The sequence below is a fragment of the Cylas formicarius genome, unplaced genomic scaffold (assembly GCF_029955315.1).
Source record: "Cylas formicarius isolate icCylForm1 unplaced genomic scaffold, icCylForm1.1 PGA_scaffold_10__41_contigs__length_53128322, whole genome shotgun sequence".
In the NCBI taxonomy this organism is placed as follows: Eukaryota; Metazoa; Arthropoda; class Insecta; order Coleoptera; family Brentidae; genus Cylas; species Cylas formicarius.
In genome coordinates, this window is record NW_026844214.1 from 12,049,706 (window position 1) to 12,072,219 (window position 22,514).

Genomic DNA, 22,514 nt, shown 5'->3' on the forward strand with positions numbered 1-22,514 from the left:
GCTTCCCGCATGCTAGATCAGTGTGTAATTATGTATTTTGGAGTCGGGAGTAGAAAAAATGTATTATATTAGTTATGATATTAACTATTGGGATTATATCAATATTTTAAAGATGGGAATGAAATTAATTTGCTCTGCTTTTATTATACCCTCATTTATTGTACAGTCAGTTTCATGTATTAATTATTATTACATACCACAAATTATAATTTACCGCAAAAATTTTATATAGCAATTTAATTGCAGGAATGAACGTAATAAACCATTTTCAGAAAGAGCGTAAAATTTCTAGTTCAGTGGTGTCTCACAAGTGCACAGTGCAACAAGTGTGGTAAACGGTATTTGAGTTATGAGTTTATTTTGTACGAGCGGAGCGAATGTTTAGTAAACGAGTGACTAAATAAGTTTACAAAAAATGTGTTGCATACTATACTTTTTCTAGTGAAAAAATATATTCTATTTGTGCAAAATTTTGGCCACTGAACAACTAGCTTTTTATTGTCATTTGGGTAGAATATAACACTCGAATTGTCGGAAATAAATCAAGGTCAATGGTTTTTTGGTTGTGAAAATGTAAAAGAGTATTAGAGGGAAACGTCTTCTCGCAATCATACGAATAATAGCTACGAATTTTTCACAACAGTTAAGGGGTGACACATTTTTATCACACTAGAGACTTCGCGATAAATCCATTAGATCCCTAATTTTGTAAAGTGGAGAATGTAAACGTAGGAGGAGGCATTCAACGAGTTGGGCTTTAAAACTTTGAAATTGTATTTAAGTCGGGGAAGATAAATGTCCCCGAACTATTCCCTGTGTCTTTCTGCTTCGGCCTCGCTGGGGAAAATATTTCATTTTAAATTTTAGCTATTCATAACGCCATATTACGAAGTTTAAAGTTAATATCGGAGAATTTTATTGCATCGTCGCTGACATCGTGTCTAATAAATTTGATGTGGCGCTAAAACTATAAAATTAAGGTCGCCGTTTAAGAAACCAAGTGAAGATCTTTCTAATTCCACAGAAAACTTGGGCAAAGTTGAAAAATATGCAAGCAAAATATTTCTTACATTTCCGAATAATGCTAAAGCGTAGCCCGATTTATTCCTAGAAAAGTGTACAAAACCAAATTAATATTTCCGAAAATATTTTTTTAGTGCGAATATTTAATCACATGTATAGGAAGCACGGCATTATTTTAGAAGGGCGCCCTCGAAAAAGATGAAGCGACAATTTGAGACCCTACGGGGAGCAGTGGACGAAGAACAAACAGGCAGGTTCCTAAACTAAAGAAGGAAGAAGAAGAAGCATTATTTTTATGAGCATATGCCTGTTGCAAAATGTAAATAGCTACTAGCGATGTAAAGACCTGCCGGTAATACAGGAATCTGAGGTCTAAAAAATTATCAATATTTGCAATTTGTACACTCCCAATTTTTATTAAATTTATTGTTAAATAAAAACACATAACAAACTAACCAAAACTTCTTCTTCTTGTATTAGCTTCTCCTTTGGAGGTTGCTGATCATCGTGGCTACCCTCACTTTTGATACTGCTGATCTAACTAATTCAATTGACGATAGACCAAACTATTCTCGAAGATTGCACAAGAAGATTCTTCGGCGCCCTACACTTCGTCTACCTACAATTTTGCCCTCCATAACGAGTTTCTCTATTCAGCGTTCAGCCTTTCAAGCCATAAAGTAACACGGGAAATACATAGCAATGGACCATTTTTGTTCTTACTGTTAGTGATAGGTCCGGAACCGTCAATAGTTTTTTCATTTCTATGAGGACTTTTCTTGCCTGTTCAATGCGTGCCAGGATTTCCTGTTTATGTTGAACGCCTTCGTTAATTATGGTGCCAAGGTATTTGTAGTGTCTTACTTGTTCATAACCAAAACTAACCTTCCCCAACTACTTTATTCTACAATAGGGCAAAATCGAAATTTGATAAAAATTATTCCCAATTCACAATTTTGTAAAAATCCCACTTTTCTCATTCGCCATAAAAGTTACTCCCTTTAGCAACCATTGTAGAAACTTGAAAATAATTTCCAACATTTTCTCTTAGCCGCTTTGTCCACAATTCTGTTTTTTGCAAATCCTACGGTTAGATATACAGGGTTATTCACGCTATTCGGCACGGACCATTGTGACCAAAATAAAAGTTTTTCAAAAATAGTTATTCTTGGTACGTGTAAAGTGGTAACTTTTCAAAAATAATTTGATAGATAAACGGATTAAAGTTTTTTTTTTTTTTTAATGGAACCCCTGCAATATTATAGCATTTTTGGATTCTACGACCAAAATATTTGTAGTTTTTAATAAAATTTATGATACGTACACCTTAAACTCTGGATCATTTGAACAGGGTGTTTCAAAACAAAAAACTTAAGGTGGTGATAAAGTGTGGTTTGGTATATAAAAGTTGGGTCAAAAGCTAACCATCGAAAAAAAAACGAAAATAGATAGAACAATAAAATATTATTATATTATTATAAAGTATTACTCTTATAAAAGCACACTTCCTGCATATTTTTTTGAATGATTCGAGGATATTGCCCCTATCATTGTTCTGAATTAAATTCAAGGAATGCAATGACATAGAGAATTTTTTTTGCTTACCTCTTCGAAATAAAAAAAAATCCAAAGCAATGCATAAGGAAATAAAAAAAATATTAAATAGAAAATATGTAGTGGACTGCTGTCACTTCTTAATGCGTTTTTTATTGTTTTATTTATTAATTAATAGACCAATTAGTTCTAGAAATTAGTAAATTATATTTGAAATATTACTGTTTCGAAGATAAATGATATATTTACAAAAGTCAACTATTTGGCAGCACCCAACTAAATTATTTTTCTAAAATAATGAATAAATAAATTTTCGACAAGCAAGGTTTTACATTTAAATTTTATAAACACGTTTATCGAAAAAAAAATCCAATTCATTCCGCAAATATTTCTTTAAATTTAGTTAAAAAGCTAAATGTAGTCTAATCCAATCCCCTTCACTCATTTAAAAAAAAAAATAAAAATATTCCGAAAGTGTGTTTTTATAATAGTAATACATTTTTTACTATATTTTAAACACGGAATCATCCCTTTAAATATTTCGCATTTGTTTTGAAACGTCACTGTATAAGAAGTGTTTAAGCGTAACCATTGACCATGTTTTATATCGCAATTATAAAAGGTTTCCCAGGATGACCAGCAATTTATTCTAACCAACTAAAACTAATAAAAACTTTAAGTGACTATATAACTTGATAATTTAAATGGAACGAAATATTTTTTACCCTACCAGGATGTACTTTTTCATTACCTATGTATTTGAGAAATTAAAATGAGGAAGTCGAATTATTTAAAAACCCTTAAGATTCAGCTATTAAAAATCTTATCGAAATATCAACATATTTTGATGGCAGAAACCAAAAATTAAAAAAAAACTTTTAAAAATTGAACTGAGGCTTTATCAAATGATAAAATTTGATAAAGACACGGTGTTCTCGAAACAATTGTCATGTCATAATATATATTTTCGTGAAAATCTGAACTTTTAGTTCTTATTTATTTTGAAAAACTTTTAAACTTTTAAAACTTTTGAGACAACCTGTATTATAATTAAAGTAATTCTAAAAAGTAACCATAATAAAACTTCACGTATCCCAGAAATAAATTTTTTTAAAAATCTTGAATGTATGCCACAATATTCCATGGCGTATATTGTGAATAACCCTGTTCACTTAACAAAACTGTAGTAATTCTTACAAAAAATCTTTAGAAAACAAAAGTAAAAATCAATAGTAAAGAATTGGAGCATCGAATAATATGCGACACATCGTGATCGGCAGTCCCTTGGCGATGTTCTAGTTGATTGAAATGGTAATAGAAAGTTTTATTTTAGGAAAAGCAGATCCCGAAAGCTCTTGTGAAGTATAATAAAACATTTTTGATTCGGCGAGATTATGTTTCAAATTACACGCGGGATCAAAACTTTTACCGGCAACGTCTAACCGTAAAGAGAGTTTCTGGGTTTCGCCCTCGGCGACGGAATACTCAAACGCATCATCATCATGATGCAATTTAAAATCGTGCTTCTCTTTTGTCCCAAAGACGAAAGCTTCCTAATATGGCAAAAAGCAGTGGATGCTTTCAAGGAGAAATAAATGGATGTTCGTGCTTAAATGTAATGAAGTCATTTCCCTCCGGAATAATAAGAAATGTTTATAAAAAAGGCGAGCCGCTCTGTATCAATGAACCAAGAAAACACGTTGTCATTGGAGATGTTCGGTATCACCGAGATACGTGATAAATGACTTGGTATTTCTCCCGAATGGAAAAAATTCCCATGTCAAAGCCAACGATATGTCTCGGTATTGACTTGAAAAGATGTAAAAATTATCTTTTGGGGATAAACCAATATGATTAATTTCATTCCCGTGGTTTTAATAAAATGTTAGGAAGCGTAGTCGGATAAGTCGGTTATTTACACTCTAAAGTAAGATTAATTGTCATGAAAAGAATAAAACGCTTTTTTTGATACAAATGCATGGCGGTCTGTATGATCGAATAATGGGTTTTACCGCCTCTCGATTTAATACAAATCATCCAAATGGGATTTGGTTCAACCTGTTTAATATTAACTACACGAAATATAATGCTTTTAGAATCTACAAAGACAAAGCTCAATAAATGTTTAGTTTCCCCAATAAAAGATTTCAAAACTAACGAAAACTAAGCAAAAATAAGTATAACTTTAAAAATTACAATTTTTAAAACATAACTTTGAGCAAACATATTAAATTTTAAAACTTTCAAAGATTTCATAACAAAAATTTCAAGAAACTTCACCATGAACCGATATGGCTGACCGTCATAAATTCCCATATTTTCCCAAATTCCCATATTTTCCCAAATTCGATATTGTTTTAAAATAAGACAATTCGATATAAAAACAAAATATCTCTTGGTAATGTTCGATATCAAAAATACGCAGCATGAAATTTATAATTTTTACATTCTCTGTTTTTATCAAGTTATACGATGCTTATCATCCCTATGCAAGGTCATTAAAAAAACCATTTATCAACATTACTATCAAAAGTATCCCGAACAAAGTCGAGCATTTTTTTGATACCTGTAACAGTTTTTCAAAATTAATGTTCTTTAAAACTTACATTAATTAGTAATAATAGAATAAAAAAGTTTTATTATTAAATTTTGTTTTTACCGTACACCCATCGATAGCGGATAATCTGATAATATATAAACTTATGTAATATATAAACTTATATAATATATAAATTTAATTTCTAAAAATCGTGTTGCACTTATATTTGTACTTGTTTTATTATTTATAATTTTTTCATTTTTCTTAATTTACTAGTCAGTGTCTGCAGTTTCCAAGGTAGTTTCTTTCTAATAATTATTAACTAAACCATCTTGGTTGAGTCACCCTGTGAATATCCCATAAATAAGGGATTTTGATTATTTTCTGTGTGAAGAAGAGGCGGACCTTCCAATAAGGGTTTTTTTGTGAAATACATCTTTTTTACTGTTCGACTTCCCTTGCCGTAACCATCAATTCATTAATAATATTTCATTCTCTATTGAAAATTTCCTAAATTTCAAATTCTTAATTTTGCCTTAATAGCGGATTGAATTTTTATATCTTGGCTTTATTATCGGTGTGCAGGTCTTTAGGACTTTCATAATGTCCAACGTATTCAGAGCTGACACTTAAAAGCACAACAGTGTCAGTACTAAATACGTATTTTGCAATAATCAATTACAATCATACGTTTGAAAATTTATTTTAATATTTTGAGGCTGTTAGTTTTAGGTTTCTGTTTTAACGACCGCCGCTGTATCAGTCCCAGTGAAATTAATTCCGTGCAAGCATATTTATTTTGCATAAAAACAAATTTAATCTACAAATTAACTGCCGAATGCGAAGTTATGAAATTTGATTGGAAACGGTTGGTATCGTTTTCGCAATCATAAATATAAATCTGTGTAATCGACAATAATGCAAAAACGGTGCAGTAAATTAACGTCCAAACTAAAATTGCAATATTTTTAAACAATTTCGGATAAAGCAAAATATAGCGAAACATTTTTCAGTGTTGGGAAATCATGTGCGTTTTAATTTACAACTTTTAGGAAATCTAATCCACATGAACAAGTTTTATGTGGGCCGAGTATTTACCCCAGTACAAGCGGAACCAATGTTAGGAAATGCTAAATAAATTGGATTTAATACATATTTGTTTTGAATCTTAATAACCCCCCCAAGTTTTTGAGTAATTAAACTTCTACAACTTTTCCGGTATAAAGTTTCTAAGCATAAATATCCTTAATTATAATCATTTTGTAAGTAAGTCAACAAATAATAAAGTAAATAAATTACGTTGTAGAAACAACCTTTTGAAGTTTGAGTTTTCGTCTTTGATCTTTCGGTAGAAATCACTGGTGAAAATTTCAACCGCAAACTTTCCCAATTTTTATTAAAAGAGCATTCGAATCGACATTAAATTTGTAATTTGCTTACGATCAAGGACTAATGACTGACTCCGTTAAAGTCTATTAATGTATTCTATGGATAAGAGATAATTTTTGTTTAAATCCACTTATAGTCTATACACAAACGGAAGAGCTTTCAAAAGAGATCTCAGCTATTTTTGCGAAAAAAGGTATAATATTTTTCAGACTCCCACATTTAAAGCTTTACTGTTTGAAGTTTATTTATAGTTTACTTTAATTTGTTTACAGAAGTTCAATAGAGAACCAAACTTTTAACTTTAGCGTTGAGCAGGCGAATTTGGCTTATACGATGTTATTATTTTACTCTACAAAATAAGAAAGTGCACTTTATTTATTTATTTTTTATTTATTTTATTAATTTTATTAAAGTTATATATGTTCTGAAATTTTACATACAGCATCTTCGAAATTAGCAGTGTTAAGCATAAGTTATGTAATTGGGAACACCTATAATGGCCGTACAGGGTTATTAATTATATTTTGACACCCACTAACATGGTTAATTTTTAAAGATAGAAAAAAAGTGCAAATATAAAAGTTTGAAGATTTTTATTGTATTGCCTTATGCAAATGTGAGGAATAACCAAACGACGAACGCAAGCTGTCAAAGTGACAGCAACATCTTTTTTTTTTTAATGGAATGCCCTATATATTATTAGCTTAAATCGTAGATCTTTCCTGATTTCAAAAACGTAGAGTTTATTGACATTTCATTTGGCCGTTTTTGAGATATTTCAGTTTAAAAATAATAATCATTCGATTTCTAGACAATTGCCATAGTGTTTTAAAGTGATCAAGGCTGCCTTGATAACAACCATATTATCTATGTTTGCAATTGTGATAACAATATTCTGCTTTTAACAACTAATTAAAACTAAAGATCTCCAGTATAAGTTAAATACGATATTTCAAATGGGTTATACTGAGGAAGAACAACGCCAAATAATATAATTATATTATTTAAACAATAGAAACATCAATAATTATGGTAAACATTTTCCACATAACCTCCATTATTTTCTATACATCGGACAATATTTCTTTTCAATTGCCTTTTAATACACGAGGTGATAAAATCAGAGTTTTCTCTGTTTAGATCTTGCAAAACGATTTTATGTCTTTCTCTTATCACTTGGAGGCCAATTATAATAAATTTTTTGTTAAGTATCCCCACAAAAAATGTCACAAGGATTCGGGTCAGGGCTGTTGGCAGGCCCTTTGATAGTTCTTTCTCTACCTACACGATCTAGATGCCAAATTAAATTTAAATAATTCCTAACTCTCACATTTTCTAACCAATGTTATATTACTGTTGCAAGGAAATTTTAAACATTCAAGGATCCTTCGTATATAATTGGTCCGACCAACATATTGTTCAACATACCACACGTCAGGTATAAAATATTCAAGATTTTCTAAAAAATATGAAATATAAAAATTAAGAAAGTAGAACTCAAAGTCATGATGTCAAGTATCGTAATGGTATAATAATTTACCTTGTAAAGTAATATATTGAGGTCTTCATCAAAATTTCTTTCTATGCCCTGGCCTTCCGTGTGACGCTATTTCGGTCCACAAATTGTTTAATTACATTTTTAATTCTATTTATTGAAGAAAGTCTTCTATCCGAATATATCTGTCTCTCTATTCTCTTTTAATCCTTGAAACATTATGTCCTTTTGAATAATATAATTTTAGTATTTGGCGTTTTTCTTCCTCAGTATAACCTCTTTGAAATATGTTAAGTTATTTAACTGACGGTGCAGATCTTTGATTAGTTGTCAAAAATAGAACATTGTTAAAACAATTACAAACATAGATAATCTGGCTGATATCAAGGCAGACTTCACCACTTTTGTTATGTTTTTGAAATCAGGAAAAAACGATCTAGATGTTGCTGTCATTCTGACAGCTTCCTATCGTAGTTTGTTTTTTCTGGCATTTGCATAAGATAATAGAGCAAACATCTTCAAACTTTTGTATTTTCACTTTTTTTTAACCCTTAAGGTGGGTGTCGAAATATAATGAATAACCATGTACAAAAAATTTGGAACAGTTGTTTATATGTCATATTTATGAATTGAAATGAGGTTCCATTTGCTTTTGGATCTCTATAGCAACTCCTTTTTGATGATGGTTTTCGCTGTGAAAATTTAATAATTCATTTTTTATATTCTTCCTTCAAAATAAATAATAAACCGTAATAATCGACACACCAGCAGCCGCAAGCTCAGCTCATAAAAACGCGGTCATAAATAATTCTCAAGAAGCCCTCATAATTCCATAAAAACAAAAATTCCTCCCTCGAGCTGAGGACAAATAATCTGGAAGCCAGAACACACTCAAATCGCCATTAATAATAATAATTTTCGGTAGTCGGAGACATTTTTGCGACAATACGAAATGGACGAGGAAGGGAAACGAACAGCTAAATTGTATATATTGGTCGTTTTCCTGTGCGGTTAAGCCATGCCATCTTTTATCTGGCAATTTCCAGCGTCATTATTCTTTAACCGGTCCTCGTTTTAGACCTTTCTGGGATCCACTTAAACTTCTCTACCTTTTGTTCGAAACGCTTGCATAAAGTTCGGTTTGAAAGGTAACTTTTGTTTATCCGACCATCCTCGAGAGGCAGCATACGTTTGGAAAAACTTCTGGACAAACAAATTCAATGGAAAATACGCTGGTTATCGTGGTTATCATAAGAGTTTAAAAATTGCTAATTTAACAACTATGTGCTACATTCTGATTACCAGAGTATCTGGTAAAAATGGTATATTCATAAACTGCGTACTTTTTGAATCCGAATAACCCGTTTCAGTTGGTTTAGATTTGAGACGGGAATAGATGGCAATTTGGGGTAATTTTGTTAGTGCCATTTTTAATTTTAACAAAAAGTGGCACGTCTGATAAGAGAATATTTAGCAGCAGAACGAATTTTTTTTATATTTTAAATCGGTAACCATCAAACTGATCTCCGTAGCACCATAGGGTATCTCTGTTGTGCAGTACTATGGAGCTTGTTAACTTATTGCCTTTTCTATATTTCGTGCATTCTCACAGCCAACCCACACCGTCTAATTTTATCGTAACACCACGAATTTCTGCGGCTTGAAAAAATCATATTTCTTTCTTTATTTTCAGTGCCTCCAGAGAAGATACACATATACGACGACAAAAGGATAGACAAAGTAGTATTATTAGGACCTTATAACGAAGGCACCGACGTAAACCTTCTTTGCGAAGTGAAAGGAGGTAAGTCTTTTTATTTTGTTTGCGCGTGTCATTTGCCCAATATGTTCCTGCAAATTAGATTTTGAATTTTCCCCAAATGTTTGTTTCTCCGACAAGAGAATTTTTTGTCGCCCGGAAAAATACTTTTATTGGATCGAAAGTTTGACGGAAAATACATTATTTAGCCTCGTCCCTAAAACAAGGCCAGAAAGTTTTTCCTTCGTAAGAAGCAATATGCTAAAATTTGACGCTGCACAGAAAATCTTTTAAAGCAAACATCTTTAAAAATTTTATATAATATAAAGAATTGAAACCCTCTGCCACAACATACACAAATTAATTGTAAAGAAGAAGTAATCTCGTAGTGATTTTGGACAGAAATTTATATTTTTAAATACATATAAATAAAACGACATGCAAAGCAAAAATACCAAAAAGTTCTATAAGGCCATATATTGTCCCAGAATCTCCCCTTCAGAGGAATCTGAAGCTTATGTAAGTAGCATATTGGAATATGCAGAGTCGGTCTGGGCAACTGCTGCAAAAACCTATATAACTCGTTTCGAATGCGTAACGAAATTTCAAATACATAAATATACGGGGAAATCCTCGGAGTAATGCGCGACATTTAATACTATCTGACATTTAATATATACTGACTGTCTATCTTGCCCGAGATGTCTTGTTGGTCAAAACTCAGATGCACGACACCACACTTAGGTTAAGTTAGTATTTAATCAAACTAATAAATAAAGAAAATCAAAACATAGAAAACCTAAAGCTGTTATATACAAAATGTAGTAAAACCCGATAAAAAATTTATTCGGGCCTACGAAACAGGCAATTGGAGGAGAAGTAAAAAATCAATGATTTTTATTTTGCCACTCGCCGAGATATCCTTTGAGAGGATCCGTTACACACGGAACAAAAACGTTCCTATGGGAAATACATCTGAATACTTGCCTGCATAATAAACAACTAGGAATGTGAAATCTGAATAGGGTAAACTATGTTTCAGAGAGGAATACGATGAGTTTACAACCCGATGGAGAAATACTTTATTTTCGTTGAATTAAAACCCATATGCTTAAAGGTAACAGATCCTCCCAACGATTGTTTTTTTAATGGAAAAACTTCACATGTACTGTATATTATATATGTACATGAGCCAGTTACTGTAGTTATTGCTATGCTGATGCCTTTGTGTACACTTACACTTACCGTTTCGTTTATTTTGATTTCCTGATCACGTAACAACTATGTAACTAACATCATTTAACTGTGCAAAATTTGTAACCCGTTTCTGCGGTGTTCTCGATTAATTATATGACGAAACATGATGCTTTTAGCAGAAAACTATGCATCGTATAAAAGATTTCTGAAACAAAACAGAACTGAACAGAAATTTTGTCACAATGTTTTCGTTTTGGTCTCACTTCATTATTTTTTGTTTTTTATTTAATTTTTTGTTTGGTAGCGATAGTTTTCGACCGGCTGTTTGACATCTAGCCCTGAAAGAATCAAGAATTTTTGCTAGATGATATAAAGTTTTAATACTGTGTCAATTTTTTTATTGAGTATTGCACTACTTCTTTTTATAAAAAGATGATTGTCCATTGCCTGACGACCTTACAACTTGCGGATGGTAACTTGTGAGAGGTTACTAGCACCAAATGAGGAATATTAAACTTTTTGTAACTATACTCCCTGCGTTCAACACTTTTCCATTGTGTAATCTCAAAAAATTGGAATCTGTAGTCATGGTTAATAGATAGATGCCTGAGAATGAGAAAATGGAAGATTTGGTAAAGGAAAATATTGTCCAATATCATCGAATGAAATGATCGACCGTTGGATAAATGTTAGTGTAGTATCATTTCTACTTCATATTTAATACAGTGTTGTCAGATTGGGGGTAGAAGTTGTTGTAATAACTACGCTAAACAAAGTGACAGTCGAAGGATGCTTAATTGACAAGTTAAATATAAACTGCATTACAACTTATAGCTCACAGAAACCTGTGATCTAGAAAAATAATCTATTAGAACCTTAACTTTTAATAAAAATTGTTCAGTGTACTTATTGTTTGTTCCAAACGTTATACATAATTTCCTACTCTTGAACAAGTTAGCCAGGTGCATAGAATAAATGCATGTATTATATCGCAAGATAGGCATTTTCAACACTTACTATAAAATTTGTAATTACATAGTTTTTACAGAAGTTCATAGTTTGCGCGTAATTACATTAATTTTAGAAAAGTTTGTTAATAAATTATTTTTAAAATTGTGTCAAAGATAGTTGACAAATGTTAGTACAAAATACAACTGCTCGACAGCACCCGACTAAATTTATATTCTTAGTTGGAAACTGTAAGTTTTATGACAACTCTTGAACTGAGGTGGCTTCCACTTGATGAAAATCAAATCAAATCAAAATAAATAAGAACTAAAAGTTCAGATTTTCACGTTGCAGACAAAAAGGTTTCAAATTTTTTCGATGACATTGCGTAAATTTTTCTTTAAATTTAATTATAAATGATAGTCGTAGTCTAATACAATCCCAGATTTTAACATAAAAAATTAAAACATTTTTAGACAAATTTATAGCGCGATATCTCCCTAAGCTTTTGAACGAACGTTTATTTAAGAAACTACCCTTTATTTTAAACAAATCAGCCTCAACTTGTAGACATGCTTTGTTAATTCACACTTTTGAAACCAACATCAAAAACTATTGGTTGAACACATCCACGTCCTATTAAATTTTCAAATGGCGCAAAGTACAGATAAGTGTTTTTAGATTTAGATGTATCTGTTGTACGAAAACGTCATAGTTTCCTGACGTGTATCAATTTTACCGTACCTACGGTATCTATATAATCTAATAGCTAATATCGGTGAAAGGATTTTAGCAATTGCGGCTACGAGTACAACCAAAGTATGAGCATTAAAAAGCAGTTGCGTTTTGTTATGTTAATCTGCATTCTTTTAACACTTTTAGTCACCGTTGCAAGAAACTTTAAGAAAGCTATCGTTTAAATTTTGACAGGCAGACCGAGGCCGAGGGTAATTTGGTTTCTGGAGAACACGGTGATCGACGATTCCTACGAGAATCGGTCCGACGGAGTAGTCGTCAATCACCTCACATTTCCCAACGTCGGTCGCCAACATTTACATGCAAGACTGATCTGCCAGGCCAGCAACAACAACATCGTGCCACCGGAGAGCCGAGCCGTTGTTCTGGACATTAATTGTAAGTAATTGACTGACTATTAATTATCTCGAAAATGTCTCAGACCCAAAACCCTCCGATAAAATCCCGGAGGAATACGATGCATCTTAAGCAGCGTTAACGTTAACGCGTAGATTATAGAGATCGCCGCCCTCCAAATTAGAACGGACTTGACGGTTCGAAGGCGCGAGCGAACAATTGGATTACTCAATTTCCCGAGCGTGGAGACTTCTGGATTTTGATTTTCCCTAAAATGTTTGCGTCTTACGCTAAATTTTGGATATTTTATATTTTCGTTTATTCTTAAAACGTATTCTTTATTAATAGTTCTATATCTAAAACTCGAAATATAGATGTAAAACTTCTTGACCTATACACAATGTTTGTTGAAAAATGCGAAATTTATTTTTGAAAACATCGACCGTTGGATTTTATTTGCGAACATCTTTCGGTTCATGTCTATTGTCTATTAAACGTAGGTCCAGTTTCCAAGATATAGTGTTAAATATTCTTTCTTTTGCAATATGATAAATATTTTTTGTCCGTGGAAATTTGGCACACTCAGGGCTAATTTTGCTTTAACTGTCAAAATCGTGAACTACAGTGCCATCCCGGGAGGTATATTAACGAATAGTATTGTCAAAGAGATATACGCCACTGGAATTATTTTTTTTTTTAATTTGAAAATGTGACTAACAATATAACTTTTTTTAACCTTGATTTGTTTTCGTATTTTATCTCGTTTTTCAATAAAAAAATAAAAACCATAGTTGTGCACCTTTTTGTCATTTGATGCGGGAAAAAGATATATGTTTTGGAATAAGAGACAAGTTGAGAGTTTATAAAGTATTGACGTTTAATGTTAAGTGAATATTCAGTTGTAAAAATTATTGTCCGACAAGCTCTTCAACTTAAATGAACTGAAAATTCATTGCCTCCAAAATAACAAAGATCTACTAATCTACTATTCACTATACTTATTACTAATAATTTATGTAATTTCTCCTTTTATATTTGCGCACTGCGCGATTTCCCTTTTCAACTGACTAACCACTCCCCTTGTATAAACTTAATGAAATTCTTGAAATCTAGCAAGGGCCAAGCCCAACCCATCATCAAATCTGCAGTGCTTTCCTGACATGCTGATTTCTTTTGGGAATAATCATTAGCGATATATAGATAGATAATATTGAATATATGAATATCGTTTTCAATTAATAATAATCTTTTCTTGAAAAGAATTGTAAACTTCACTCTGGCTTAAAATTTATATTTTTCGACAAATCTTGTATACGGCTTGTTTTGTCCGCTAGGAAACGAACTTTGGGATGATAACCACTCGTGTAGCTATACGATCAACGGCACTTTTTGGTCAAAACGGTCAGAGCAAAAGTTTTCTCACTATACCGCGCGCCACAGATTTCTGGCAGACAAAACTGGTCAAATAAGCTTAGTAGTTTAATATCTCGCCGCCAAAGTAACCAAAACTTTGTATCTGATGATTGTATTTCCAGTTTTAGACCATTTTTACAAATAATAACTTTTTTTCATAATTAAAAAAAAAATAAAATTTGGGTACCGAAACTCGGAGTTTTGTTTTTAGAATCAATTTTAGTTCTCAAGAGAGCTAAGATAAATCTCAAATATATCTCGTATTTGACGCACATTTATGATCTTCTAAAAGCTGGCGATGAATCCATGAGAATGAGAACACCTAAAAGCGCAAATCTAGGAATCGTCGTCGTGAGAAAAAGATGACATAGTAAACCTTATGGGAATATGCTGACTTAATTGGACACAATAGATGTCAGATAACAATTTTTAACATTGTTGTTTATTTGTTGGTTTGTTGATGCTTACACTGAATTTTCAAAGATATGTTCTCCTACTGTCCAATTATTTTTTCGATAATTTTATTACGCAACAACTTGCGAGATTCGTCTATTTCCAGAATGGGAGAATATGAATAGAAACGAAAGAAAGAGAAGTGCTATTGAATCTAAAGAGAAGTCGTGGAACAGGTTATTTTTTCAAATACAGACTTTGAATATCTTCTGTCATGCCACATAAAACCTGCTGAGTTGCAGTTATTTCAAACCAGTCAATCTGAATTTATCAAATACTTTTTTGTATATCTCATTCTATTTATGTCCTTTGTTATAATATCTGGGAGGGTGGGCGCCTCCGTGGTATTTCTGTATAAATTATGCAATGGCCTCATCGATTCTCCAGAGCTACTGCAGCAACTCAATTTTTGTGTGCCTTCTTTTAATGCACAAAATTACGGTCGCTTCTTTCAACCAACTACAACTACCAATGCTGGAATCAGGGCCCCACTTGAGCTTGAGAGTGAATCTGAAGTAGATCTCTTCAACGCCAGTCTGGGCGAATCTAAAAAGACTCTTAATCAATACCTGAATGGTCTGCATGTTCAATAGTTTTTATAGTTTTTATTGTTATCATTTTCTCAAGTATATTTAACTATTTTTAGTGGTTTTATGCAAAACTGGTGTGTCGAGAACATTGTCTTATAATCGGACAGCATCTGTCTGTTAGACAAAAAGCGTTATTATTATTATTATTATTATTATTATTATTATTGACGTTAAGATGTAAGTTTTAAAAAGCACAGTTATCATTTAGTTTTCGTTTGGAGGCCCAGTACAAGCAAATATTTAGATTGAAATTTAAAAAAATTCGTAAAACATTAAATCAGTCAAATAATACGATAATTTCATCAATTGCATTGCACCAATATTAAAATGCAAATTCAAAACATTTTCTGATGTGGTTTAAGGTTAAAAAGTGTCAAATTAATACTTACTAAATGCACTATTTTCCGAAAATATAATTATTTCAAAAATCTTTGTAAAAAGTTACCCTTAGCGAATAATGAGAGCTTACAGACTTTTTGAATTTTTAGGTGATTTTGGAAATTTTGAATTTTTGGGAACCCTCGATTATGCGTAAACTCAGAAATTTTGATATATAAACTAATATTTTGATCCCTTTATCGAAACACATTGTATATATTTTATTAATTTTGTTAAATTTCTTAATAGTAAGAAGTGTGTGTGTACAACATTAATTGGGCATAATACACCCCCATAATATCCTATTTTTCATAATTGTCATTTTGGGTTAATATCAGTCATAGCAGAAGGAAGAGAAAGCAGAAATTGTAATAATGACTGCGAAATGTCAGGTCTGTTCGGCAACTAAAGTATATTAGAAAAGGGAACACCTATAGCCTGCTCATAAAAAAATTCAAAATTAACATATAATTTGTATTTAAAATTCCTCTTATACTGGGTGATCACGAAACTACTGTCCACAGCGGCATTTCAAAATTTATTGCGATAAAAATATACAATTTGTTATATCGATAGGGTTGACTATTTTAAATATTTATAGCAGAGAAACTTTGTGTTGTGTTTCCGGCATCACCGGAAATAACCTCAACTTTGTTATTTTAAATCAAACATCCTGTATATTCTTAATTTTTTGAACTCGCTAAGCAATGCGAAACAACTTTTGTCAAACAAACTCTATGTCGAAAATCATTAGTTTTTTAAATAAAACTGCACAACAATATGTCACAAATTCTAAGATACAAGATAAGAACAAGAAATGTTACGGTTACCTACGCCTCATTTAAAACATAATTCAATAAAACATCAAAAACAAAATTCGTAGCCATTTAAAAACACTGCAGTTATCGTGAATAGATTTTTCAAAATATACCTTTTTATCCTGCATCCAATTATGATAAACTCCACATCCGTAACTCCTGCAAAATTGAAAACCAGATGCAGCAAAGAATACAGTGGAGAGACCGGACGAAAAATATCAACTAGACTCAAAAAACACGAAAGAGCCTTACGACTAAGACAAATAAACTCATCAGCTGTTGTCGAACACACTCATGAAACCCGACATAAAATTTTATTCGATAAAACCAAAAATTCTTGCATGTAATCAGTTCTTCTACCAACAAAAAATCACCAATATGGGAATCAGTCATCCGATACGGTGTTTATCCCCCTCATTTAGCTCCGCCCCCTCAAACAATATATAAGCAGGTACAGAGTAAAATACGAGCCAGTTTCACTCAAGCTCTGCCGAAGCCCACAGGATGATGATTGGGGAAACGTCAGTAAGTTCGACTCAGCAAAAACCGACGCAGGAGGAATCCAGAAGTTTTGTAAAAAGTATTACAATAGCCTGTGGAAGTTTCTTTGAAAAATTAGAAATTCTCTTTATTTACGGTGAATGTCTTTTCAATGAAAACAAGCTAAAATAATGTATAATCGGCGGTATCCTAATTTAATTTCACCTAGTTCATCTTAATTTCCGTTCTGGTTGGTTTTAGAAACCTTCCTGAAAATGAAGATCTTTATTGTCAGTGAAGGCCCAGAAATAAATGATTCATTGAATGAAGATTAACTAATCGTAATATTTTTTGTTTTGGTCTAGTTGGTTTTTTCATAAAATCAAAATATCTTAATATTATAGTAAATAGTACATTTTTGAACGGCTGCATTTTAAAAACTATTAATTTTAGACACGGAGTATATTAGACAAAAGTTGCTTAGAATTATTTTGCGACTTCAAAAAAAAAAAAAAGATAACAAAGTTGAGCTTATTTCAGCTAATACCGGAAACGACATTCAATTGTTTTTATGCTACAAATGTTCACAATATTCAACCCTATGAACTTACTAAATTGCATATTTTTATTTTAAAATGCCGCTGTGGCCAGTAATTTCGTTGCCACTCAGTTTATTACATATTTTTGAAAAGCTCATGATAAGCCTAATAAAATTATTAAAATATACAGGGTGTTACATTAAAAAAAAAGCACAAATTAAGTTTGTATATCAAAACTAACTACGCCTTTGGATTCTTCTTAAAAAGAAACTCTATCCGGACCAGTTTTCACTTTTTCGATAAGTTAACGCATAAGTGTGTCTAAGAAAACGTCTTCTATGTCTAAAAATCCAAGAGAGTTATGACATTTCCACCTTTCATTTCATAAAAAAGCTGCCTTGGGTCACTACAGCCTCAAAACGCTAGTTTTATTAGTAAGCAAGAATAGGACACAATGTATTCTTCAAACAATTCACACTTCTTGTTTGGTTGCGTTTTTGTGCTGATGACTGTAGAATTCATTAAATATCATTCGTAAGCAGCCATAACATAAATAGTTAATAAAGGCAAAAAAAAGTTAAAAGTCGATGTTGGTAATGAACCTAATATTTTCCTTTGCTACACTATTACGCCGAACTGATCTCGGACAAAGAATCAGCGTAACGGTTAATAAAACAAAGACTCTTTTAAAAACTAGAAATTAGACAAATTCTCATTAAAACACAAAGGTTTTCGTTCGTTTATTCTTGCTCAGTGCGAGGCCCAATTTAAATTACAAGTGTACATAAACAAACCAACTTTGCATTTGCATACATTTCTACAGTAGACGAATGCGGCGAATTTTTGCGCTGGTGTGCCAATTAAACCAACACGACATTAACATAAAGTTCGAAGATCAACACTTTTCATTATCTTTTCATTCAGCGTGGTTTTTCTAAGTAATTGGTGCAAAGTTCTAGATTCGGACATGCGAACGCAGCCTGAGAAAACAGGTTTAAAAAAACAATTAGGTATTTGCATCTACACGAGTCGCGGAGCGAATCCTGAAATTTCATCAATCATCAAACCATTCAAATCAGACTAGAGTGAATAAGTAGACTTTGTCAAAAATTGAATTTGGATTTTGCTTATAGGAATCCCATAATAACTAAATCCAAAAAAACATCGTTTAATCCGCAACACAATTTGAGAAACGTTTTAGTAGCTGCAGTTACCTACATCAAATTCAGGACTCTAGACCGATGTACCTCTAACCTCGAATGGCAACGGTATGAGGCAAAAGTGAGTCAAATTTTGCAGTGAAAAAAGGCGGCTCGTAATGAGCATTGCTCCGCTGGTCTATATAAAAAGTATAATGAATGAACTACACGTATATTTAAGAAAGATTTGTCTTGAAAAAGGGAAAATATATTTTTTTAAATTTTGTTCCAACTAAATAATTCAGTAAAGAAAAATAATCTATTTGTCATACAAATGACAAAATTAAGTGGTCGTTTTTAATTAATCCGTGGAAATACTTATAATGTCATATTTATACGAGTACTGCGTGGTCCATAATGAATGAGTCAAAAACCAATCATATATTAAACTCGTGAAAATAAATATATATAGAGCCAAATATGCGTCATTAAAATCTCATTAGTGAGATACCGGGCGCTAAAGTTTAGCTCATGAAAATGTTATTTCCGAATGACTCAAGCAGTTTTTGAAATATCGACGTGAAAACTTGTATTCTGTTTCTTTTGGAGATGACAAATATTCTAATTTGTTTTATATATTATGTAGACGATGCTTACTTTCTGATACTTTTCTAAACATGATGATTTCTAAGCAAAAAAAGCACACTACATTTATAACCTTTTGCGAAATATTTCTATTTCAATACACTCACTTCGACAAAAAAAATCTGCCACTTAAAACTCGTCCCAATTTTAAAATTGGTTTCCTTGTTTTAATTTTGATATTTTTTGACTGATTTTTCGGCAACAATGCTATGTCAAAAACTTTTATTCAGAATTTAATTTGGACGCAACAATGAGTCACCCTGTTGAATGAACAACATTTTACTAACGAATCTTTAATAATAAAAAAATACCCATTAGAAAAATATCGCTGATTAATGAGACACAGAGTGCAAAAGTTTGGTTATCGAAAACAGTTTGTTTTATCGAAATAAATGTTTTTACTTAAAAATCATCACACTATCATAATCTTTAAAAAAAGCAAAGGTAAGATACTAGCGAGAAGGAATGCAATGCTGTTCCATTTCAAATCAGGAAGCTAATAGGAATTGACTGAGCTACTCGGTATATACTTATACAACGCAAGAATTTTCCCTTTCAAAGAATTACTACTTAACAATAACCTAAAATTCTTACTTAGCATTAGAAATAATACACAAGATTATCACCTTCAAAGCACCCCTTATTTAGGCCCAAAAAAGCTGGAAAAATTAAACAATAACTGAAGACAATCTCTTATTACAGTTATCTGCCATTAATAACATTAACTTTAGTAGCACTGTTTTCAGCAGATTGTGCCCAAAGCGGAAGGGACTAGAATCCGCTATATTTCCCTTCCTTCGGCTCTGTGGCTATTAATTATTTCTCTCCAGTGAGAATTGGAACAGGTAAAAACATGAAAAAATGATACGGCTCTTGTTTACCAAATTTAGGCACAGACTGGTACTTTTTAAATTTTTTTAGTAATTTTAGCCATCCGTTATTAAGAACACAACAAAATTTTATTGGCTTATTATTGATACCAGAGCTATTCCTATAACACATAAATAGAAGATGGGGTACATTTATCTTCTTTTCGGACCTCAGAAGAAATTGCCCTAAATCATTTCTTGTCGCTTTCTTAACAAATCAGTTGGCCACAAACCGTACTTGTAATATTAATAATTGCACCGTGGAAATGCCAAATTTACAATTTACAATCAAGAAAGACTGTTACTGAATTTACAACAATGGTTATAATAGCCGGTGTTCGTAAAAACAAGGCAAATACAAGTTAGTCAATTATTACGATAAGCACATATTCCTTTTCTCAGGACATGCGGCGGGGCACGTACTACATACAATTCTAACGCAAAATATTAATATATTAAAAAGTGGCGCATACCGCCTTTGACATTTCCACTCTTCAATTGTTAGGGATAATGAATAAGATTCTTTCAATTTTATTTTACAATTAAAAGATATTCTAATTTATTTACTCAGATGCAAAAATATTGTTCCACATTAAGAAGACACGAGAACAGCACGTGGCTCGACTTAGAGTCCATCCAAAATCCAAAAAATTGCGGTAATATCAGGCTTATCGAACATAAAATAAAAGTGTTCAATTGCAGGATTGCACCACACCTTTACTGCCTACAGAAAGATTATAGACTGTCGAGAAACTGGAAATGTATTTTTAATAATGTCAATGGGCTCTCTACACGCAATTGTGCAAAAGAGAATTTCTAACGGGAGGCCTTTGTTGAAACAATATCAATTTAGAGTTATTATAGTCTGTATAACGTATTTCCAGTTTTCAGTGAAGTGTCTCAATTACTTGAATAAGGAACTCTGTACCATTATATTATCGCGGAAATCAATGGTCGACATAAACGGAAGCGAAGCGTTATTCTCTATGGTGTCCCGGAAGCAGATCAGCAGCGGTCAACAGATGCACGTGAGCGAAGCGATGTACAGATAGTCAAGTTTATTCTGGATTTTATTGATCCAGAAATTCAACAAGCAGAATCGATCAGACCCATACGTTTAGGACGTGCTGGGTCAGACAAGCCGCCAGAAATAAAAATAACTCTGTCTGTACACAGTGTGATCTAAAAAACAACCACATCGATCAGAGGGTAGTCCTGGCTTCTGATAGAACTAAACGCCAGATGGAACATTATAAAAGACTTAAGAAGGAGCTAATCCAACTTCAGACCGACAATAGCGGGAAAAGCTATCGAATTAAATATTTCAACGGACATCCGAAAATTACGAGGAAATCTGAACTGTCTATATATTATCAAAATACGAGCGGTCTTAATACGAAAATGGATAAATTTTTTAGTTCGGTAGGTCAGTGTGAATATCATATTGTGGCTATATCAAGATCGTGGCTAAATAAAAACAGAAGTTCTTGAAACAGCGTACTTCGATAGAATATTGGTCTATTAATTTGTAAATGCACTCTGCAACATAATTCAATCATTTTATCGCTCTTGTATATACCACCTTCCGGATCTGTAGATGGTTGTGTTACATTTTTAGAAGCACTTCGAAATTCTTCACAACCAGAATGTAGTAGTTTTGGGCGATTTCAACTGTCCAGATTATGTTCACCAAATCAAAAAGGACAGTAAAACATTTACTATCAATTGTATGCTAGACTTTTAAATATGAAACAATACAATTGTATATTTAATAAAAGAGACAGACTTCTTGATTTAGTATCTAATATTTACTGTAGTATAGCACGCGATATTGTAACTCTTGTTAAAGGAAGTCAAGACCATCCCGCATGACTATTTGTGTTAATCAACTGACAATAAGGGAGCCACCGTTTGGAACTGGGGCAATGCAAAACATTATAATTTCAGTAATGCTGATTATGTTGCACCTTCTAAACACAAATTGGGACTTTTCAAATCACTTTCACGATGTCAAAGAAGCATTGCAGAGCTTTAATGAAAAATTGTATGGCTTTTTTGATCGAAATGTACCTCTGTTTAAAAATTACACTCATACATATCCTGCTTGGTACACATCCCAGTTAATAAAAGATTTAAAACAAAAAAGCAAAAGCACACAAAAAATACAAGAAACCTGGTGTTAGGGAACATTTAG

General features: G+C 32.2%; 1 protein-coding gene across 4 annotated transcripts in view; it reads left to right on the forward strand.

Moving 5' to 3' along the window:
- LOC132708314 (hemicentin-1) overlaps positions 1 to 22,514 on the forward strand; it is a 555,715-nt gene that overhangs the window by 459,172 nt on the left and 74,029 nt on the right. For all 4 annotated transcript variants that reach the window (XM_060680574.1, XM_060680575.1, XM_060680576.1 and 1 more), the window contains 2 exons: positions 9,694 to 9,804; positions 12,835 to 13,038. In XM_060680574.1, coding sequence (XP_060536557.1) covers positions 9,694 to 9,804; positions 12,835 to 13,038 — 315 coding nt within the window. The remainder of the gene's footprint in view (positions 1 to 9,693; positions 9,805 to 12,834; positions 13,039 to 22,514) is intronic.